This window comes from Lichenostomus cassidix, chromosome 2 (assembly GCF_008360975.1).
Source record: "Lichenostomus cassidix isolate B80296 chromosome 2, HeHo_3.0, whole genome shotgun sequence".
Classification (NCBI taxonomy): Eukaryota; Metazoa; Chordata; class Aves; order Passeriformes; family Meliphagidae; genus Lichenostomus; species Lichenostomus cassidix.
This window is the reverse complement of record NC_139482.1, coordinates 45,486,535-45,509,721: the sequence shown is the minus strand read 5'-3', so window position 1 is coordinate 45,509,721 and position 23,187 is coordinate 45,486,535. Positions and strand designations below refer to the sequence as shown.

The 23,187-nt window shown below is 47.4% G+C and overlaps 1 protein-coding gene across 2 annotated transcripts in view; it reads right to left on the bottom strand.

Moving 5' to 3' along the window:
* LIMD1 (LIM domain containing 1) overlaps positions 1-19,061 on the bottom strand; it is a 33,695-nt gene extending 14,634 nt beyond the window's left edge. For both annotated transcript variants that reach the window (XR_014849843.1, XM_085051366.1), the window contains exons 1-2: positions 17,789-19,061; positions 8,178-8,279 (exon numbers count right to left, since the gene is read on the bottom strand). Coding sequence is in view for 1 of the 2 variants with exons in the window: in XM_085051366.1 (XP_084907492.1) it covers positions 8,178-8,279; positions 17,789-18,929 (1,243 nt within the window). In the remaining variant the exon portion in view is untranslated. The remainder of the gene's footprint in view (positions 1-8,177; positions 8,280-17,788) is intronic.
* Between the last annotated feature and the right edge of the window lie 4,126 nt (positions 19,062-23,187).

Genomic DNA, 23,187 nt, shown 5'->3' with positions numbered 1-23,187 from the left:
CCTTTGATAAACCCAGGAATAGCAATGTGTGGCTTGCTGCTTTCAGGATCAACTACTCTACTGCATGCTGCTGGCTCCTGACTGTATTTCACTTTCACTTTACCCTGAATTTAACTAATCTTGCACCTGAAAAGAATTAGACAGTCAAAACTCTTTGGCATTTCAACCTTACTGTCTTCACTTGCTGTTACAAGGTATTTTGTTCATCTCTCTGACAGGAAGTTTGAGGCCTGAGCTTTTATGTACTGCTCATCCTTAACACGTCTGTCTCATCTGTTTAGCTGTGGGACACTCAGGATGACCTCGAGGTCATTTAAGCAGCCATTTCAAAACATTTCAAGCTTAGTCACTAGTGCCTTTGTGCTAAAATAAACACACTTTGCTTACCAGCTGGTAATAGGCATACCATCAGGCTACACTCCCAGCATGCCAGTGCTTTCGTCCACCATTTTCTCATGATGGTTCTCTCCTTTTGAAGTTCATGCAGAGAGAGCGTTTTAGCAGGGACTTGCCATGTCCCTGGCAAGTAGGATCCTGGGAGATGCATAATTTGCTTGCTGGGGAGTTGGACTCAACTTTCTCTTTTGAAGCTGCTTTTCCATTATTTAGTAAAAGGATAATGGGACCACGAACCCTCAAATACAAGAGATAGCTTGTCAATGCATACAATGGTGTAGGGCCATGTCTAGATCCCAGGGCTCTATGGGGATGCATGACCAGGATTGCTGCATTGCTGGGGAGGCAGTGTGTAGACCTCACTTATTACTTATCTAAGCACCATGGAACTCCCTGTGGTATCTGCACAGCAGATGGGCAAAAATCACTGCTGACTGGCAGCTGCTCCTGGGTCTCTTCCACACTGAGAGCCCTGGGCCTCTGCCATTACAAAAATCAGTGCTTTTTAGAGTACCACAGCTGTAAAATAGATTTGGATATGTGATTGCTGATGGCAGGTTAAATTAAAAAGATTTTATTTTCTGGGTTCATTGGGTGTAACCTTCTGACACTCTAGTGGGACAGCAGCTTGGAAACACTGTCAGCCTGGCTGCTAAGGATTGAAGGAAGCTCTACTCAGTCCTGGGTGGCTCTGGCTCAGACTGCAGTCCTTTCCCCAGTTTTCATTCTCCCATGTATATCTGTGAGGAGATTTGGATTAAAGAACCTGCTTGATCCATGCATACCTTTCAGGCAGTAAAATGGCTGCAGGCAGAGCCCAAGCACCTTGGCTCCTCCCAGCCATTCAAAAGTCCCTGTTGCCCACAGCACATGAGCCCCCTACCCCCAGCCAGCACTTGTGTTTTGGGAGCCCTCCATGGGCATTCTGCTGACAGTACAGTGTCCTACCATGTGCAGCATACTAGGTCAAGCATCAGAGAGCTCTGTTTAATTTCTGCCATCTGTCCCATTTCTGTTGGCCAACATAAAAACTGGACACATCACTGAGGCTGACAGAGAAGCGTTGATATTTCCAATCTGCTCTAGAATTGGGCCTGCATGAAAGGGTCACTTCAATGCCTTTACATCCTCCAAATCAGGTAAACAGCAGAGATCCCAGGACAGACCAAGGTCTTGGTGAAACTATGGGCAGGAGGATAGGATATCTCTGAGAAGAAGCTGTGCTAGGATGCAGTAACTCCATCACCATGTAAGATGTTCAACCTCTCTCAACTACACCAGCTGTATGGTAAGATCACAAAACATACCCTCTGTGCTCTCACCATACATTTGAGGCAGTAGGAAAAAAAACAAAACCCAAGCAAAAAAACCCTCAAAACTCTGAGAAAATGATCTGATGCCTGAAAGCCAAAAACGTGCTTTGGCACATATAAGAAAGGTCAGCAAGAAAGGTCAGCTGCCTCTAACAGCAATACAACCACAGGTGAGAGCAGAAATGGATCCCCAGAGGGAAACATTGCAGAACAGCAGCACACCACACAACTGAGCAACACCTCTCCTTTGCTGATGCCAAACCATTGCAAGAAGATATTCAGGAGTTCTTTTTAGAGAAAACCCTTAGAAGCTTCAAAATTCAGAGGTAAAATACAGTCATCCTTGGACAAAGCAGCTCTATGATCCAGGTAGTCCCTGCTGAGTAACTGGTTGTCATCCCAGTGCTCAGCTCCTTGCATCACTCTGGAGACTGCTTCCCTGTTCCCCAAAATGTACTAAAACCAGGTGGCCGCCAAGAGTTGGCCTCTCACCCTGTCACCCAGTGACTCATTGAAACACACAGAGGCTCAGAGGAGGAAGGAGGGGGAGGCAATCTCTGTGACCTCAGTGAATGCAACTGTGCATTGAAACTACATGAGAGAGTAATATTTAAATTTTTCTAGTTATGGAAGGGGTCTCAGTGCTTACTCAGACACTACTCAGAAAATTACTCACAGGTATTATTAAGATGTTGTAAGAAACCCACTAAAATCTTTACAGCACGAATAATCCTATGCCTGCTCTTAAAAGAAAACAGTACTTGGAAGATGACACTATAAAATGAAAAGAAAATAAAGACTGGAAATTTATTCTACTAAAGATTTCAATCTTTTTTTTCTCACATAGTCCTAATGATTTCAGCTTTCAGCCAGCCCTAAAGCACATGCAATTAACTGAAACCACTATTACGTTGATAAACTCCTGACTGCCTCCCCTTGTGTGAGCTGAACATCTGCACCTTTCCATCAAGGATATCTACTGAGGACACCTGATCCATGCCAAAGTCCCTTCAGCTCAGACCGCAAATCAGTAGTGCCCTGAAATCTGACCAGGAGAGGAACAAGTACTGTCACCTTATTGTAAAACCTGCCCTGGCTTTTCTCATCTTTAATAAGCACTTCTTGTGACAAACTACAGGATTTTTCACCAGTGAGCTGAGATGGAAGATAAAAAGTCAGCAAGAACATAACAGCAACTTAAGACCAAAGCAGAAAAATGCACTGATGAATTGCCTGTCCCCTAAGCTGTAAATCCAGGCACACCTGAATCTTTTCTGACATGACTTTTGCTAAAAAAATTATATTGTTTACTATGCAGACTCTGGCATGATAATTTATTGAAGGGATGCTGAGGATGGATTATTGACAATGTTTAGCACTCTCCACTATGAAGATTTGCACATTTCTCAAGCGAGTTGACTGGTGTGGTGGGTTTTTATCCAATTATAGGCAGTAAATTCTGCCTCCACTAGAAGATGGCAGTTTCTATATCTGAAGATAACCATACACATACACGTGGCTGCAGGGAAATTCACTTGGCAAGGCTGGCTATCCTGCTGTCTGGGATTAAGTCACAAGGGCAGAAAAGGTGACTTTCTACTTGCAAAGTTACTTCACGCTGTCAATAAAAACCACATCCTTCTAGTTCCAGGAGTTACATACCAATACTGGACATCTTAATTCAACATAATCAGCCCAAAGACACCACGAGCTGCATTGCTCTAAGTAGCCATGCTTTATAATCACTGCAGCAAGAATAATTAGCCCAGGCAGAGGGCTATGATTGCAGAAAATACTGCTTTGATAGCTTAGTTACCAAGTTTAGTAAATGACCCTTGATACCTCCAAACAAAACTATGTTGTGAAATATTAAATAAAATATATATATACCCAGAGGGTGGCAAGAGGCAGCCAGCTCGTGTGATTTCAAAGTCTGTCACTGGAACAGCAGCCTGTTAACCTCTACACTGACATTAGCATTAATCTGAGCTTGCACAAATAGAAAAGAAAAATAAAGTAATGCAGTAATGCTGAGATATCAAAGATCAAATTCTGTAATCTAACAAACATGCAAGGTTTCCAGCTCTTTGCAGTAGGGGGCCAAAATGTATTCCTCACGTTGGCCCTGATATTGTAGTTCAACATCAAAACCTCCTTCAAATCACCTTGCAATCAGTTCTTTCTTTCTGACTTCCTTCCTTGCCTACTTATTTCCTTCACAGCCATCTCTAACACTTCCCTTGGACTTTTTTAGCTTTCAGATTTCCTCTGAGGATCAAGTGGCTCAAGTACAAGACCCTTATGCTCTAAACTACACTGCTAGCAGAGCTAAAATGGTCTTGTTTTCCGGGCAACCTGTGGCATTTGGATATAAGCCTGGCTGAATCCTAGAGAAAACACTAAAACTAACACAGTAGGTTAGAGTGATACTGTCTACTTAGATGTATATAATTTCTAAGGTCTCCTTACTACCTAAACAGTAAATATCAACATCTGGAGACACGTGTATCTTTCATGTTCTGAGGAGGTATAAAGAAGTGTAAGTTAAATGGTTAATGTGTAACAAACTATTTGATAGCTACAACTGTTTGTCCAACAAGCTGCAAAAAAAACCCTCAAACCCCAGGGCGGAAACAGACACCTTGAGCTTGCCGGAAAGAGCTCTAGGAGTTGTGAGGCGTTTTGGTTTTTATTTTTTTTTTTTAACCTACTTTTGTGGCACTCCTGTAAAGCAAATATCATTTATTACTAATCCTGCAGAAAGAGCCTAAAGTTTTTTTCCTCTCCCTCTCTGCAAAAGGCTGCCTTGTTTGTGCCTCTGCTCTGTAACAAACAAGAAGATAAATGAGACATTTATGCCAAAGTAATAATTCTAAATCTGTTGTTTTGACCTCTAAGCCAAATATTCTGCATTACATGCCACTGGCTCAGATAAGACAGTACATTTTTTTCCTGCCAGCTGAACCCTGTAACGTATATGCAGCCCTGTTCAACAAACTGCTCTATCATTTATCTCTGAACATGTGTGTATTGGGAAGCAGAGGGTGAAGGAAATTTGGCACTATGAGGTATCACCCCCCCACAACCCCTTGCTTCTTAGACCTTCTTGATTTTCTCTGTTGGGGAAACCAGTGCACATTTGGACACAAATCCAGCTAGGAGCAAAATTAGAAATCCTTGCTAAAATAAAAACAGCAGGACAGTGGTTATAAATATCTGGAGTACAATATACTTTACCTTAATAGGTAATTTTGTATATTTTATTTATTAGAGTGGGGAATATTCAGTGTTCCAGCAGGACAGAAATTTTAGGATTGAAATAATGAGCAATGTTGACTTCTCAAAGTCAAGTTTGTACTGGATGGTGTCCAGGATGAACTCCACTTGACCTTAAAAGCACTACTTACTTCTCAATTAGAAACCAGAGTTTCCACATAGGCTGCTCAAGATGTGCTCTGCAGCTGGAGAGACAACACCATCCAAATAAGTATTTATTTTTTTGGCAGATAAAATGGTCTCACCACATTTAGTGTGGTGACACAGGTGGCAGAAAGCCTGCAGAGGGGTATGTGTCCTGTCTGGGTGAATGATAGAGCTGTGTGCCCTTTATCCCCATAGCAGCTGAGCATCTGTGGGGCTGGGAAATGACTCTGGGCTCCGAAAGGGGGGATTACCCCCAGGTAGGTTTCCTCCCTGAGCACACAGTAGGATGGCATGTACGTCCCCAGGCAGCATCAGTCAGGCAGCCACAGCACAGAGGTTTGATGAATCAGAAAGCCATCCCAGCACAGACCAGGCAGCAAAGCCCCAGAGCAAGGCACTGGTGCGCAGAGGTCCCGCAGACCGCAGTGGCAGTGCAGGAAACCACCCCCTGCACTGAAGGGTTTCTTGCAAACCTTGCTGCTCATAGAGATCTGTGCACATGAGAGAAAACACCACAACTGTGAAGGCCTCTCTCTGGCACCACTCTTTTTGGAGTGCTGGGAATCCCATGCCACCACACATCTTCCCCTCCAGCCATCCATGCCATCCTGCTGGCTGCCATGGCCTCCAGTTTCCATTCTAGTATGGCCACTGCCACAATGGGAAGGACTTGAGCTTTCGTGACTACTCTCCTAAATGTAACAAGCTGAATTAGGCTCTCACTTATATGTCCATCACTTGCATTCCCACTTTCTATCTTGTATTAGAATATAGTATTTTCTACTGAGGGAAATATCATTATTGCTTCTACATCCCTTTCTTTCCCCCCTCCCCATCATTTTAACTAGCCTTATTTTTTAATTTTACTTATTTTTTAATTTTACTTATTTTTTAATTTTACTTTCCAGCACATCTACTCAGCACATTTCTCAGTTACAGCCTGGGTAGGAGAGAAAATGAGCTTCACTTTTCTAAACTTGGCTTCTTTCCATCTTTCTAAGTCTCACCTGACATCCACACCTTTTCATCTTGCACTGGAAACTTTTGGAAAGGGTTGACTTTTAGAACAAGCAGCAAATAGCCATTCTTTCAATCCTCACCAACCCACCTCATCAGAAAAGGGATTAAGCTAATTTTTAACCAAACACAGACAAACAAACAGACGTAACCACGGATACCTCTGCAACCACAAGTACCTTTCCAGCACTGGTCTCCAAATAAAGATTGTAAAATTCATTTTAAAAGGAGAATCAAAAGTATTTCTTCCTAAAGCACCAGTTGCACGGTAGTAATTTTAGAAATTTAAGACAGCTCAAACCTGCTGCTGGATTATTTTTAACAGGAGCTTTGTGTACAAGGACTGTTCAGAGACTGCCTGGTCCTTGAGGGTGAGAGGTAACTGAAGCAAAGCCCTGGTTGCAGTCAGGAATCCTCTCCATGGGAAAAGAATAATTAACTTCAAATTAATCTGTAAGAGAGGACAGAAGAGTGAGCTGCTGACTTCTGGGCCACTAGGAAACTGTCACTACATGCAAAAGCCACTTTCTCTTTTCAGTTTTCCCATTTTCGGTCACATTATGGTGAAATGCTCTACTGAAAACATAGGTGAGGCAGGGCAGCTGGTGTTGGACAGCTGGGAAATGGGCATAGTTCAAGGCTCAGCTATTATTAAAAAGCATACACATCTTTCTATATTTATTCCCACTTTACAGCTCCAAATAAAACACATGCAATCCTGATGAGTTTACAACTCTAAATACAACTCAGGAGGAAAAACCCTAAGCCTCATCTGGGAAAACCAAACTCATATATACAAAAGCAGTAGAAGATTATTATTTTTCTGCCACCACATATACAGCTACACTTCTAAAAATACGCTACTAGCGCTGGAGTTAAACATAACAAAATAGAAAAACCACTGGCTTACAAACACAGCTATGATTTAAAATCAAGTGGCCTGTTCTTCACTCCAGTTCCACCATGGACTTCCTCAAAAAGCTGCTTAGCAGGATCCATACATTGCTGTATGCCCCAGCAAGCTCCAGATGTGGGTCTGACAAGTGACCCACAGGGAGCTCAGCAGGGCCAGCTGAACTATTTACTCTGCTTCTTGGGTAGATTTCACAAGGGTCATCATTGCTGCTCCCAGCCTGATACCTCTGCACAGTAACCAGTTCCCTCCCTGCAGAAACCATAAACAAAGCTGGCAGAGATATGCCCCTCATTTCGGGCCATGGCTGCATTTCCCTGGAGAATAAACAATCAAGATGTGTAACCTGGGTCATTCATGCACTTAGATGCTTTGACTGGAGGTCTTTCAGAAGGACAAAATTATTTCAGCAAGTAAGATAATGCATGCAGTGAACACACACTGGATTTACTGTGCAGCAGCTCCATCTGAAAAGTAAAGCCTGCTGAGACAAAAAACATGCCAGCTAAGGCATATTCACTGCCACTTTGAAAAAATACTCTTGTAAGTAAAAAAATGTGGTTATAACTGAGAGGCAGAGGAATGAAAACAACCATCCCCCATACCAGAAGGCAGAAGTCTGGCACAATCCAAAATATCTTCTCTACGTGCCTTGCAACAATCCATTCAAAAACAAACAGCAAGCACCACAACCACCACTGTGGCTGGCACAGGTCTTTCCCATGAGAATTCTTTTTGTGTTTTATAAATAAAGATAAAGTTTGGATGTTATTAAAAACAGTGTCCCAAGATCTGGACGGTGCAGGCCTGGCCAGTCAGGCCTGGGGGGAGGTTTCTGACTGACCAATCTGGGTGACTTTTGAAAACTCTATATACATGATGAAATCAAAACAATAAAGGTCTTTCCTTCTTGCCACTGAGAACTGAGTTCTTTACTCTGCCAGCTGCTCAACAGCGACACCACCACCAAGTCATACAGCTGCAGCAGACTCTGGCTGGCAGACAGTTTAATAACTGCTTTCTTTTTCCCCATGCTTTGCACCAGAAAAATGTTAAGCCCAAAGAGTTTGCTGCAGGGCCTGGCACCAGTGTCAGACCAGGCCAGGGGTACTCACTGCAGGCTCCACAGGTGAAGCAGCTGTCATGGTAGAGGTTGCCCATGGCCTGGCAAGCCTGGTTTGCTCCATATACACCCTTGCTGCACTTGACACAGGTACCTGGAAGAGAGAAGAGCGAGACAGAGGTCACAAGTGGGACCCAAAGGGGTGGCTGGGGACACTCGTTGGGTGACAACACATGTAGCTCATCATGGTGGCTCAACAGCTTAGGACCATGTGGTTCACTCAAGTCACAAGATATAGGTGACATCACTACCACCTGCCCTGAGAGATGCTGTTAACAGTGGTCATGACAGTCATCAAAACTCCGTGGTGAAAGACTTTTACAAAAAATTAAACTGCACAGGAACAGTACAGTGTCTGGGTACAGTGACATCTCCTTCCTTCTCCCATCCTTCCCAACAACCTCTATGTACATCTAAAGCTGCTTAAGGACCCTTACAAAAGCAGTACTAGTAAGTGGTGCTCAGGGCTGTTCACACACCAATAGCTTCTGCCACTTATTGTCTAAGATAAGCTTGTTGGTTGCAACTGATGTGAGGAAAACACAGCTCTTCACTCAGCTCCTTTAAATCATCCATTTCAGACCCCAGTTTTGCCTGCTGAAGGTCCTAAGGATTTCCCACCAAAACAGACTAGACTAGGCCAGACTTCCTGACACCTACCTCTCTTACCAAGGAAAATGGCACATCAAGCCAACTTACTTACTTCAGGCATTACCCTGTGACTGTAACAGGCTGTTTTTAAAGCAGCATCACCCTTTAGCTACCATTAACTGAGAAAATTGAATCTGTGTTTAAGCAAATAAACAAAAAAGGGGCAGTGTGAAGGAAAAACAGATGATGTGTTTCTGTCTCTGGTCTGTGATGAATCCAGTGTGATTTCACTTCCAGGTCTCTCCTTCCACCACTGTTCAGTCCCATTCATCCTGGCTCCTAAAATCCCTGGTCAAGGGACTGCCAGTCACACCTCACTCCTACTGGCCCAAGAGGAGGGACAGCATCATCTTGCTGGAGATCCTTAGTTATGCTAAGGATGGTAAACAAAGCTCCACTCCTTTTGGGGCACTGCAAGCTCCAGAGTAATTGGGAAAGTCTGGAGAAAGTTAGGAAGCAGTCCATTGTGCTTACAACAGCACTGAAAAGTAACACAACTCTGGCAGCACCATGCTTGCACTGCTAGGGTGGATAACAATTTCTTTCTGCAGCCAACAGCCATGGCTGTCAGTTTGCACACTACAGGGATAAAACCACTTAGGAGCTCTTTGCAGTAGCATACACATGGCTGCTGAAAAGCACACACTTGATGTTCCCAGGTTTTCTCAGAGCAGACCTGGCTCTCTGTGCTGCAGCTGCCTGTGTGCATTCAACCAGCACACTGAAAGCTGTCCTAGCGCTGCACCAAGCCCCACTGCACTCGGAGCCAGAGTCCAAACTGACACAGACCTGGAGAGAAGGCTGCAGAGAATAATTAGTTACTTTGTTTTGTCCAAATCCTACTCGAACTGAAATGCTCGCTTAGCTGTGGGCCTACTCCAGCACTCAGGATGGCACCAAGCGAGCAAAACTTTCTGGTTCTTTTTGAACTGAGCAGGTTTATCTAATTTATTGAAAGAAACATTTTAAGAAAGCAAAAGATAAATCGTACAGGCATTAGAAAAGAAGATTTAAAAAAAAATAGGTCAATGCAAAGATAAAAAAAATCAGGCTTTTCAAATGGATGTGCTCTCCCAGGAATGAGCACATTCAGCGGCAGCCTGAGTTTCTGTGCAATGATCTGACACAAGAGCTAATGACTCAAAATTCCCTCCTGACTACAGCAATGTCAAGCAGAAAGTTTCGAGAGCAGAAAACCTGCCAATTTTCCATGACACCCACCAGGCTTTCCACAGAGCCAACGTATTTATTGCACTGCAAATGCTGCATTTTCCCCTTCTCCGTGCCAATGAGTGGCTGCTCCAGAAAATTTCACCAGCATGCTCCGATTTCCTCCTTTCCACAAAGCAACCGGGTGACACTGCCTGTGGATGAGCAGCAAGAAGAAGCAGGAGGCAGAATGCACAGCAGCTGAGCACAGGCACAGTGCCCAGCAAAGATGCTGGCAGGCACAAGCCACTATTAGGTATACTAAAGCAAACACTAGAGCAGAAATTGCCTCTGCCATCTCCTGTCTATCCCATTATGCTTCAGAGCATAGGCATTGCCCCTCTGGGCTCCCCAACAGAACAGATCCTGCAGGAGCTCTCAAGGCTCCTGCATCGAAACCCAAACTGTTCTCCACCTCCCACCCCTCAACCACCCCAACAATCCTTCCACCTTCCTTTCAGTCCATGCCCTATTTCGGCCCCTTATTAATCCTTTTATCCACTTCTTTAAATATTTTGGCCCCTAAAACATGGAAAATAAAGTCACAGAATGAAAGGGCTTTTAAAATAATTTGAAGATGTTTTCTGTAAAAACTGTAATGTGCTAAATTACTCAACTGTGTAAATAACCAGACATGCTATAAATATTCATACATATCATGTACCAAGTCTGACAATTGAAAAATGGCATTATGGCACATCTGAATCTAGTTTATGTTCTTACATGTATCTGCTAAATCTTGAAAGCCTATTAAATCTCAGTAGCAAGTAAAATTACTGTCTAAATAAGTTTTTGCCTTTTCCAGATATAACATTCTGGAATGTATACTTGAGCCTTCATCTCTGACTCTCAGCACACCTGGCCTGAAAGAGGAAAAAAAAAAGAAGTAACTTTTATTGATTTTTCCTTTCCACTGTTCCTTTTTTCCCATTCACTCCCTGCTGTCACAATGATCCTGATCTTTTGGCTTAGGCTACGCAAGGAAAAAGCAAAGAAAAACCTGTTGCTGATGGCAGCCAGTCGCCGAGCTCGGCAGCATGTGTGCAAAGCCAGCCTGATGGAAGCCAGTGCAACAGGGGCCACTTCCAACCCCATCCTGCTGCAAACAGGCTCTGTGCCCTGCTCCACACCAGCTCTGATGGCTATTTCCCGAAACAGTGCTGACTGTGCTTTCTGCTGGTGCTAAAATGTCAGCAGCATCGCTCCAGCCCCACATGCCACTGACACTAGTCAGCAATTCTGGGTAATTTTCTTGGCATGGAGTGGCTTTTAGCAAAAACTTCTGTCCTCGGCGTGAAGCAGAGGGATCCTGAGCAGCCACAGTTCAGCAAGATTCCTGATTCCTGTGCTCGGTCACTTTGCCACTGGTAACAAGTGCTTATGCAAGCAGCAATCCCAGCAGATAGCCCTTCTTTAACCTTAGACAACGTTACTAAGAAGAAGTGAGAGGTTTCTCTTTTACCACCAGGATGACAAACCCAAACCACCACCACGCACACACAGCACCATTAAAATCATGCCCGAGCGCAGGGGCAGAATGGTAGGCAGATTTGGAAAGGCAAAAGGATGGAAATCGCTGATTTCAGTTCAATTTCTGCCGGCAGGGCAGCCAGCCCCGGACAACAAAGAAATCTCTGTTCCCTTTCGCATCATGCGGCAAGCAACCGCCCGCGCTGCAGCTGAGAGTCTGAACAAAGGGATCTTTGGAGCAGAGCTGGGACCAAAAACATGCCCTGTAAGCCACTTCCCAGCACTTGCCACACTCCATGTCAGCACGGCAGACCAGGAGGGCTGTCACCAGGAACAGCCTTGGTTCACGTGATCCAACAGGTTGGACGCAGACCTCGAGGGCTGTCAGAAATGAAAGCAAGCCCGGTGCTCAGTCTGAAATGTCAGTCCCACACTCAAAATTCAACAAGTGCATTTCCACTTACCTCCAGACTCAAAGCCCCTGGAGACATTTTTCCCTTCAAGTGTTGCTATTTCACACTTCCCAGAAGGAGTTTTGTTACTTACTGTATTTCACTCGCTAAAAATTCAACACGAGCCATGCTGAACAGCAGCATTTTCTGGAACTGGCTGGTATGATTTATTTCCACATGTCAGACAACATCGATCTACAGAGCAAGACCACAGCTCTAGCAGCACCCCTCTTTTCAGCAGCACCTCCCTTCTCAGGAACACACCGCACAGCCAAGCTTTCCTACACATGTTCCTAAATGGGTTTGCTAAGATTGTCACTTAATTTTGAAGGGCCAAATGTGACAGTGTGCTGCTTCAGTGGTGAGATTTCCTTGCCATGCCAATCTGGCCCCAGATTAAGAGGAATGCAGTGGCAGGATGATTCTGGTGGTGCGGGTCTGCATATGTGGCTAATCCAGAAACAGCAAGTCTGTCCTATCCCTTCCACATACTTTGTGCAAGCCACATTTACACAATCAGTTTGAGCCTTATCCATCAGATATAACTGGTTTTTGCCCCCTCCTTAGGGAGGCTGGATTCATGGTGAAGAACCCCCAGCTGCCTTTGAAAGAACACCCCTGGAGTCTTTGCACCTCTGTCCACACATGCGTATAGCTAATTTGCACCCATCTGTCCCCACATGCGTATAGCTAATCCAGAAGCAGACCCTGATGCCTCTTGGCAGAAGTTGTACCTTCAAGGGTCTTCCCTGTTAGAATTCTGCTCTGACACTCTGACAGGAAGGACCCTGTGCAGGTACAGCTGCTGCATTTCCAACCCACCTATTTGTCCCAGGAGAGCCAAGCCCTCCACTTGCACACGCATCTTTCAAAGACTGTTGAAAAAAGCCTTCACCCTGCCATACACAATGCAATGCCAGTTCTCCCGGCTTTACTTCAGAATTTCTCTGGAACTTGAACCCACCTTCCCACAGCTCATCTTAACCAAGTAATTCCTACATCAAACTCTAAATTACACATATTGCATGGCTTGCTATGCCGCTTATCCACTACTGTGCAATCTTGCTGGAGAGGTGATTTCAAAGAGATCTGGAGGCCCGGGTGAGACTGAGTGCCTGGAAAACCTGGCAGATTGGTTCCATTCATCACTGGGTGACTGGGTTGTCTGTAGAAAGACAGACAGGTACTCCCTGCCCGAAGAACCACAGAGCTGGTAAACACAAATTTTCTGTACCCTTTTTCATGTCATGCTCTTGACCCCCGACCTTGCTGCAGATCTTCACGTACACATCGAGAGTGAAGGACAAAAATGCCATCAAACTCACGTCAGTGACATTTTAAGTACCTTATAGTGACGTCAGAGATTATGATAACTCCAGTGCCACATGAATGAGGCTCCTTGTTCCTTTCAGTTCCCACTGCTACTGTATCCTGGCTGAAAGACTGATTGCTCCTCTGCCTCAACTACTTCCCTTTTCTTTCCTTTTGGTATATTTTTCCCTAGCTTGCAGACCCAGCTGAGCTCCCAAGAGGAAGGGAGGAGAAGCACACACTGCTGTAATCTTGAAGAGCTATATTCCAGGCCAATACTTATTTGCCTGGTTCCTTGCAGTGAGATAAGCTTTGCAATCTGCACACACCCACTGGCCCAAGTGCCATGATCCTTCTAGCTTTCCTTGTTCCACCAGGAGCTGTCTCTCCCTGCCTCCCCCTCGTCTCCTCTGCCGGCAGCGTCTACTTTCAGTTTTGGTACTCACCAGGAGCAGGCAGTAAAGGATGCCTCTCCTCATTCCCAGTGGAAATGGCATCGTTATCATCACCCACAGACAAAACGGATTCAGAAGAGCTTTCATTTTAATCAGAAATTCTCCACTTGTCAGCCCTGAGATTACCTTTGCTACACATGAAGTGTCCTGGTGCCCCACCATCAGCAGGGTTAAGTAAAGTCCCCAGGTGTGTACAGCTCCAAATTTAAATGAATTGTGGTTCCAGCAGTGATGAAATACTAACTTCACTGTGTACTACAATTCCAAAGAGCACTGCTGGCCTTTGAGCTGCTCACACCCATTCAAAGGTGCTGGGGTTCCAGGTCTCCACAGGGCTCAGCAATTCAGCTACTGCTCTGCTTCTGCCAAGGGGAAAAAGAAATCTGCAGAATTTGCTAAGAGATATTCTCTGCCTCACTGCTGGGAAGCATCCCAGATTTTCACTGCAAAACAAGATGCCTGGGGCCCTCCTAAAACACCCACAGCTTATCAGCTCTGCTGTAAATAACAAGGAAGCCAGATTACAACACCTAACAAACACTTACATGAAAGCAATTCATAAAAACTGTTTTATAAAACCTCTTGGTAAGGGTGTAGATAATCTTCATCAGGTGGAGATTTCCATCTAACAGTATGAAAAAAGCACTGGCAAAAACGTGATGCTACACGTTACACCTCTAAAAGCACCCATCTGTGCCTGCAGACTGAGGCACTGCGTGCTAAAACAAGTAGATAAACCTCCTGCAGACCCCAGCACACCTCAGCAAGCCCCTCCTCCACCAAGTCACTTCCAGGCAGTGCAGGCAGATGCTCAGTTTGATTAAGCATCTGTCTGGCTCTCACCTGAAAACTCATCAGTTCACCTCACTCTAAACATCTGGATTTGCAACTCTAAACAAAGGATTTGCAACTTCACTGATCACTCCTATTCAGTCTTCTGTTTTGCCAAGGGGAGATGAAGGCTGATGCACTCAAAGGAACACCACGGAAAATCAGTGGGATTTGGGCACCTCACTCCTGAATGTTCCCTGGAAATAATACACCAAAAACCTAAATACATCCTAAGCTGGCTTCCAGCAACACCTCCCAGGGTCACGGGGCCCCTTTTCTCCTGCATGGAGAGCAACTTCAGCTTTTCCTTCCCCAAGCAAAAGACCTGGGTGATACCTGAGACCCCCTATGTCCTCCTTGACAGCCCACATAAATCAAGTCAGCACTTCAAAAGCCCTCCTGGAGAATCAAAATTCCTCCAGAGACATGTGCAGCCCATGCAACTCACACATAGGTCACTATTAAAAAAAAAAAGGAAAAAAACCACAGAGAGAATTCTTGGCTTTCTTTGCTTCTTTCCTCTCACTATTTCACCTACTCTGAGCAGACAAAAGCATTTTGCACAGCAAGCTGGTGCTGACAGATAACCGGACTGCTACTTCTCAGCACAGCATCCTACCTGTATTTTGCCTAGTCCCTGGCTTATCCTTTCTTAGGCTTTCATTTACAAGCACACATTTTCATGTAATGAAGGAGAAAGCATCTCCTTAACTGTGATCAGAATTAATTGTTCATTATAAACAACTGGTCCTGACTGAGACAGACTGAAGGACAGACTGAACTCGACAGACAGACCCATCTTCAAAAAAATCCCCTTGTTACAAAGGCAGCACGCAAATTAGGAGAACTGAAAACATTTTTTATAAAATACTTTGGTCATTTGTACTTTAGTCCTGGTTTCATTTCCTGAGTCTGATGAACTTCAAAGCTGCTGCAATAGACTTCCCTTCACTGGGGGAAAAGGCTGTAACAACACAAACTATTGATCCTTTTTATCACTATTGCATAAAAGTGTTTATTTTACATCCTAAAGTTTGGTAGCTTGAGAGTAGGGCATAGCAAAAAATAGATTGAGAAGACTAGCTATGCCCTTTATTCCTTCACAGGCAGTAAGGTAACTGTGCAAAAAACTGAAAATAAAAGTGAGAAAGAGAGGGGGAGAGGGAGGAGGCTCAGAATTAAAATACCTCGATACTTGCTCCTTCCTGTTCTTTGGTCCTCAGCAGGGCAGAGCTGATGAACCTTCCCCCACGGAGCTGAGGCTCCACAAAACCTTACTTTTTCTTCTGCCACAACCTCACAACTTCTTTTTTTCCTCTTCCTCTCCTTCCCAAATTTCTCAGACATTACACCCTGGTGCAAAATCTCCTGCCAGGAGAATGTCAAAATGCCTCACCGAGGATCAGGCAGCCTCCATGTCTCCTCCCTCCTGGAGCTCACTGCTAACTCAGCCACTGACCAGATGGACTCTCCGTGCTCCCAGAAATGCTCCTGCTTCACTACAGACCTCCCGGAGGACAGAAACCTCCTCCTGCCTCGAATCCTTATGTTGTGACAAAAATGTATAAGTAATCTAACCACCAAGTGGGTTCTTCAGCTTCCTCAGCCCATCCACAAGCACATCTTGGATGATGCACAACCCAGACGGTTTACACGCACTGTAAGGAGAAGATGCAGCAGGGCCTGCTGGAGAGACCCCTGACCTCTCCAGGGGAGCTGAAAGTCACCTCCAGGAAAACATTCCCATTTTTGAGCACCACCTCCCACGAGACTGTTGTCCCAACCCCACCTCCATTATCAGCTCCTTGCCACGGCATTCAGCTCCCCCCCTGCCCCACCACAAGGCTCCTTGAGCTCATTCAAACCACGCGCTTCCTGCACAGGATGGAAAGTGCCAAAACTTGTTTCCAGGCAAAAACACTGTGAGTAGAGCAACTCAACACATCAGTCTTCTGCGGCAGGATAAAAAATGCCCCTGCACTGCCACAGGGCTGAATCCAGTCTCGGATACCAAGATAAACAACCCCAGCACAGCCCTCTGTGGGCAAGTGCCCCCGCCTGCTGCCAAGAAACACATTTTGTTATGCAATCTGCAGCTGAGTGCTCGGTGGTCCCTCCAGCTACATCCCCAAAGCTCGGTGTGAAGCTCTTGTGTGGCTCGGACCACCACCGAGCCACCCCCCGACCCCACTGGACAGGACCCTGTGCAACAGCACCTGTGCAGGTTGAGATGCAAACCTTTCCTCAGCACAAGGCTGAAGGGTTTGATCTGTCCCTGCTCTACTTCTGTGACTGCAGGTCTAATATCACAAGGAAAATCCATACACTTGGCCTGCTCCTGTTGTTTCTTAAGTACATCGTGGAGTTTCCAGCTTTCCCAGCAATTCTGGGTTTCCCTCTCCCAAAAGCTATCTTATCTGCTGTTAAATTGTGAAATTCCACAGCAGGGAAAGGAAACGCTCTGTTTGCCCCTGACCTCCCGCCATCCTGGGATAGCAAATCAATTTAATCCAGAAGGACATTTAATATTCTCATCAGGAGATCCGCACATTTAAGTGGTTCCTTTTCACTTCCAAGTGCCAGCGACAGCCTCTGGTGGTGGTCTGGACTCCTCACAGACCCAAGATTTAGATAAGAATGTGCCCATTGCCTGTTCTTCTGCCATCTTCAGGATGCACCAATCCTTTCACTGATAGAAACCAGCACCTGGGGGCAGAAGGACATCCTGGCAACTTTGGAAAGCCACCACCCTCCCCATCCCCAAGCTACTTCTCTCTTCCCCGAGCTCCGTGCTCTTCTCATGGCTGCAGCCTATGCAGGCACGACTCCTCCGCAGGCTGGATGGCTGCCTTCCCGCCCACACGTGGTCGGGATGCATCCTTGTAAGACACAGAGAACCAGGAGTACTGTCAAGAAAAGTTAAGTGCCTCCCTGCTGGCAACGAAAGGCACTTCAAAATACGCTGCTCTTCTCAGCACTGCCCTCCCCAAAGCTGCTAACTACCTCTGCTTTAAAATCAGAGAGGTAGGAGGATTAAAGGAAAAGGTGTCGCAGGAGGAAGAGCTTCCAATCCCTGTGATAAATAAAAGTTAAATACAACAACCCTGCTCTGGGCAACTGACAGAGCGCTACCAAGCAGATGTACAGGCAAATGCAATCGTGCAGGTCTGAGCCCTGCCGTGACCCTTTGCAATGAGCCCTCCTGGTGCGGATTCCCTCCTTACCAAAGTAATCTGCCTTCGGCCGAGCATCCATCTCCTGCTCCAGCCGCTGGGTCAGTGCCTCCAGCTTCAGCTCGGCCGCCGATGGCCCTTGCTCGGGCTGCGGAAGGAGGGTCTGGCAGGGCAGCTTCACCTTTGCCGTGCTGGAGCCATCCAGGTGCCCCGAGTCTGCCCGCGGCCCGCTCCCGCCCTCCGGGAAAAGCGTCTGCGGCGCACCGGGAGCCGCCAGGCCTCGCGCGTGGATGCTCCCTGGCTCGGGGCTCCCAGCGCTGCCGGCCGGCCGGTGGTTCTGACCGTGGGCCACGAAGTGACCGCCTGGGCTGGGGTAGGCAGCGGCGTGCTGGTATTCCACGCTGGGAGCAGCGGGTGCGGAGCCTGGCGGGAAGGACAGCGAGACGCCCTGGTACCACAGCTGGCTGCCGTCTCCTCCGGCTTTGGGAGCGCAGGGCTCAGCGGAGCCCGAAAACCCCCGGGTGGGCTGCGCTGAGGGTGCCGAGAGGGATGAGGATCTCTGCTGTGGCTCCTCTGGCCCCGCCGAGGGTGCCGGAGGTGTCCGGGCGTTGGAGAAGGAGGATCTCTGTCCGGCTGGCACCGGGTCACGGCCCCCGCCACCTCTCCTGCCCTCGCCGCCGTTCTCCTGCCCGCCGCGGCAGGGCTGGGGGTCGCCGGAGCTCGCAGCCTGCTGCTCCCCGCGCCCCGCGCCGGGCTGCGAGCTCCCCGCTTTAGGGATCCTGTCGGGCTCCGCTTCCCAGCCCCGGCGCCCGGCCTGGCTGCCCGGGGCCTCGGCACGTGTCCCGCTCTCTCCGAAGCCCCGCTCCCCTCCATCGCAGGGCCGAGCCCGCGGCCCCTCGGCGGCGGGGGGCGGCTTGGAACCCCGTGCCACCGGCGGGCTGGGACGGGGGGGGTGGAAGGCGGCAGCCCCTCCATTCATCGCGGCCAGCAGCATCTCCTCCTGCTGCTGCTGCTGCTGCTGGAGGTGGATCTTGGCCATCTTGGTGGCGAACACCCGCCTGGTCTCCTCGAACTCGGGGTTGTTGCCGGCAGCTTTGTCCACCCGAAAGAGACCGTCCTTGGAGGCCTCGTACATGTTGAGGTCCTCGATGAACTTGCTGGCTTCCAGACCCAGATCGTCGTACTTGTCCATCCTGCCCGGCTTAGCGGGAAGACCCCCGCCTGCTTCTTCTTCTTCCTCCTCCTCTTTCCCGCCGGGATCAAGGCAACGCCGGCAGCGGCACCCGCTCCGTCCCGCCGCGCTCCCGCCGCGCCCGTCCCCGCCGGGGGCGTGCCTCTGGGCGGCACCGCCGGGCGCGCTCACACAAACCACGCCCCCGCCACGCCCAGGCCACGCCCCCAAGACGCGCCCACCGGGCGGGCGCGCGCTGCTCGTCCCCGCTCCGTGCGCGCGGTCTGCCCCAAAACGCCGCGTGAGGGTCTGAGCGCGTCCCGCTTGGGAAGGGATCGGGTCAGGCAGCAGGGCCGGGAAGGAGGCTGGGATGGGGTGCGCACGGTGGTTAAAGTCACCCGCGCGATGCAAGGACGGTTTTTTGCCTCGTCTGCCCTCTGGATAATACTCCTCTTTTTCACCCTTTAGCCCGGAAAATCCTCCTGAAGAAGCCTTGCGAAAAGTCACAGACGCCCGTCGGGAAAAAAAACTAGCCCCACCCCTCCGTGAAAAACTGCAAGGAAAATCTCATTCTGTAATTATTGGAGCAATTAGTCTGTATAGTAGAAAATGGTAAGAATTTTCTTAGTGTAGATAGACATTCTATGCTGGAAAGTCATGCCTAAGTGAGCATGATTAAAGGACCCTGGATCACTGCAGGAGGACGACCCCTAGCCTGAAGAATAAAGGATACCCCTGGATGCCCAAGATAACACCAGTATCCCAGCCTCCCCAACACCTTTGGGAACCCCCCATCCCATTATCTAGCATCATAGACACGTAACTGCAGCCAGACCAACTCCAGAGGCGTTTAGATCAAGAGAGAAGCAGATGGATCATGACATCATAAAATCATAGTTGCTCTGGGATTTAGTGATATATGTGTAATACATAGGGATTTGACAAATCATGTTGCTCCCAAATGCTTGAAAGGTACAGGAATTGTGTGTAAAATCGCATTCCCAGTGCCCCGATGTGCTCGGGACACCTCATGCCCATGATGAAAGACTTACCCATGTGAATCTACACTTTACATCCCAGCCTCCCTCCCGTGTCAGCCTGCACCAGTTGCAAAATTGCCATGGCAAAACACTGGGGGTGCCCAGGGGTTGGGGGGGCTGCAGCAGGAGCTCTGCTGGGCTTGTGAGAAAGGCTGGTTTGTAGGGAGCTCTAAGTAAACTGGCTGGTGCAGGTGATCCTACGGGCCCAGGCACGTGTCCTGCATTCCCAAGACTTGTTTTTGTATTTCTCCCCCAGGCTCCAGGAGGTAGGGCCAAATGTTAAGGAATGTGGAAATTCACTGCCTTTAATAATGGTGAATTGGGCTGTGACCAAAACATGTCAGAAATAAAAAAAACCAACCCTGCCCTCTTTGACCCATTCCCTTACAACAGCACTCCTGAGCAACTGCGGCCAGACCTGAAATAGCCTGCCTCTTCCTGTGAGATTTGGCCCAATGTGCTTAAAAATCACAGCACTGTGAGCCCCTGGAAAAGGTGCCAGTCTTCTTTGAAGGCAACCTCAGAACTGCTGTGGCATCTCCAAAGAGGCTCTGAGCAGGACGGAGAGGCCAGAGGCTTGAGTCCTGCAGCAACAGCCTTAGGCTGGAGCTTGAGCTCATAAACTACTGAACTTTGGACTCACAAAAGTTAGCCAAGCCATAGCACAGCTTTAGATAAGGGGGTTGGTGGTTTCCAAGGAAGACAGGCAGATGGTAATCCCAACACAGGGCGGAGCACAGGAGCAGAGCTCCCCCAGTCCTCAGGACCTGGAGAAGCACACATTGCTACTAACCATGGCCTGCCACTTTTTAAAGAGATTGATAATGCTGAAGCTTTTCACAATATCAGGAAAATATCCCAGCTATCAAGCTAGCTCATCTATCAAACATTTCCAAGCCTTCCTCTGCTGTGGGGATGAGAGAAGGAGTGGTATCACAGCTCCCTCAGGCTGATCCCCACAAGCCCAGTTTCACTTTGGGGTGCCTGGAGGCTAAACCTCACTTTGCACAAGTCCTGGCGGTTCAGGAGGAGGGTTAGCCTCCATCTGGATGTCAATTGTGCAAAGCACAGCAAACTCCTGCCTGAGCCAAAGCCCTTTTGGCTGGACTGGAAAGGGTTTGCCCCCCTTTTTTGTGACTGGGAGAGGCCACAGTGGCCCCCATCAGCTGCTTCATGCCAGGCAAGTGTAGGCTCAGGCCACCAGTTACCAAAAGTGAGAGTGACTACCTCTTTTGTGGGACTTGACCAAAACTGTCAAGTTTGAGGTAAAGCTCAGCCGGGGCAGTGAAAGCCAAAACAGTTTCAGTGTCTAAACAGCATCCTTGTTAAAGGCTCGTGGAAGTCTGGGTTTGGCAAAATCCAGGGCTGACAAGGAGAACCACAGCAAGTGGTTTTCCTCATCACTGCCTCCTCCTCATCACTGCCTCCTCCTCATCACTGGCTTCAGGATGCTTTTGGAGACTGGCTTAGCTGAGATGCTTAATTTTCAGTATGACCACTTTTACCTAAAATGGGCAATATCCAATGCTAAAAAAAATAAGTAACAACAAAGTTGGTACTGAACCGTGGTTTGCTGGAGTCCATATTTGTATGACAAATGACAGAAAGGAAACAGCAGCAGGTAGATAAGGATGGGAGCGTGAGCCCCAGCACTGCTGCACTTGCTGGAGGAATATGCGACATGGACAAAGAGCAATTGGAAAGGAAATTACACATTGTGCACCTTCTTGCCTCCTTCTCCCTAAAGGATGTAGAGTTAATCAGGGGAAGCCATGCTCCCATCCAGCATATCAGAGACTCAGACTTGTGTCTGTTGGAGTTTTTTTCTTCAAACACACTGAGATGAGGCTCTTCCATCCCTCTAAGAAATAAACCTTTTGGTGGAAAAGAAGTACTTTTCTATTTTCAGCTTTCGACACACAGGAAGAATCTAACTTCTCTCAGATCATGTCTTTTTTTTTTCTGACTTTCTTTTTTAAGGGTCATGCATACATTTTCTGCTGTTACTTTTTATCTAACATCTGTAAGTCCTTTTACAGTCTGACCTGCAGGAGCTCACCACTTTGGGGCGGGAAGGAGTGGGGGGAAGCAGTCTTCTTGCCAAATGGCCGCTCTGGATGCTGCTGACCTTCACCAGCTATGTAAAGTACATTTCCTTCCTATGCCAAAGGATCAAATCAGCTGTCTGCAGAACAATGCTTATGCAGACGACGTGGAAAAGGCTGCTGAAGCCCTTTGGATAGGGAACCCCTCGCACTGGGCTTGGCCTCCTTCCAGGCTCCGCATGCATAAGCAGACACTTTGATGGCAAGCGCCGTTGAGGGGGAATCACAGCCAAGCGATTCAAAGGCATTTTGGAGTTGAATTTGCAACGCTTTCAGTGAATGTTAGGCAGTAAAATACCTTTGAATTTTCATGCTTGGATTTATTCTTTCTGTGAGATTAGGGCTATGGGTATTCCCAAGTGAGCGGATGATTAACTTGAGCTTTCTACTAGGCTGGAGATGTAATACTACACTGACTTGCAGACCCTTCTGCTGCGATTAGATATGGTCCCACATGTTTATAGTTCCTGTGACTTTTACAGCCCATGCCTATTAAGAAATTAAGGGGTCCACGATTGCCGTTGTAGCACAGGACTGAAAATCTATGTGCCAATTTGAATTAATTTATTCTAAACCCTACCCCTTGAAAAAAAAAAACCAAAACAACATTGCTCATTTACTGTTTTTGTTCCTGTGGGCAAGGCTTACACACTGCATTTACTCATGCAAAATAATGCTGTCGGCTTGTAACTCAGCCCTGCTCCACGTGGCAATTTCAGCTGCCTGTGGGGTGGAGGGAGGCAGGGATCTGGGGAGAAGCAGCCCCGAGTGGTTTACCCAGATTTCGGCTCCACCTCAGTGTGGGTACTGGGCACATCACTGCAGCCTTGTGATGGGGCAGCACAGCCCTCCAGGGCTGGCAGGCTGGGACAAAGCTCTGCCTGGGTAAACAGCAAAGTTGCAAATGAGAGCAGGAAGGGGATCATCTGTCCTTATTTCTTGCTGCCACGTTGGTCTCTGGGCTCACATTACAGAGAGATGGAGAAAATATGAAGAAATCCTCCACCATCATTCCCCCCCCAATAATTTTTCTATTTGGGAGAAAACGCCCTCATATTTTAAAGCATGACAACAGCCCCCGGCTGTATAGTTTATGGAAAAACATGATTAGGAGGAGTCTGCCAATTTATAGCC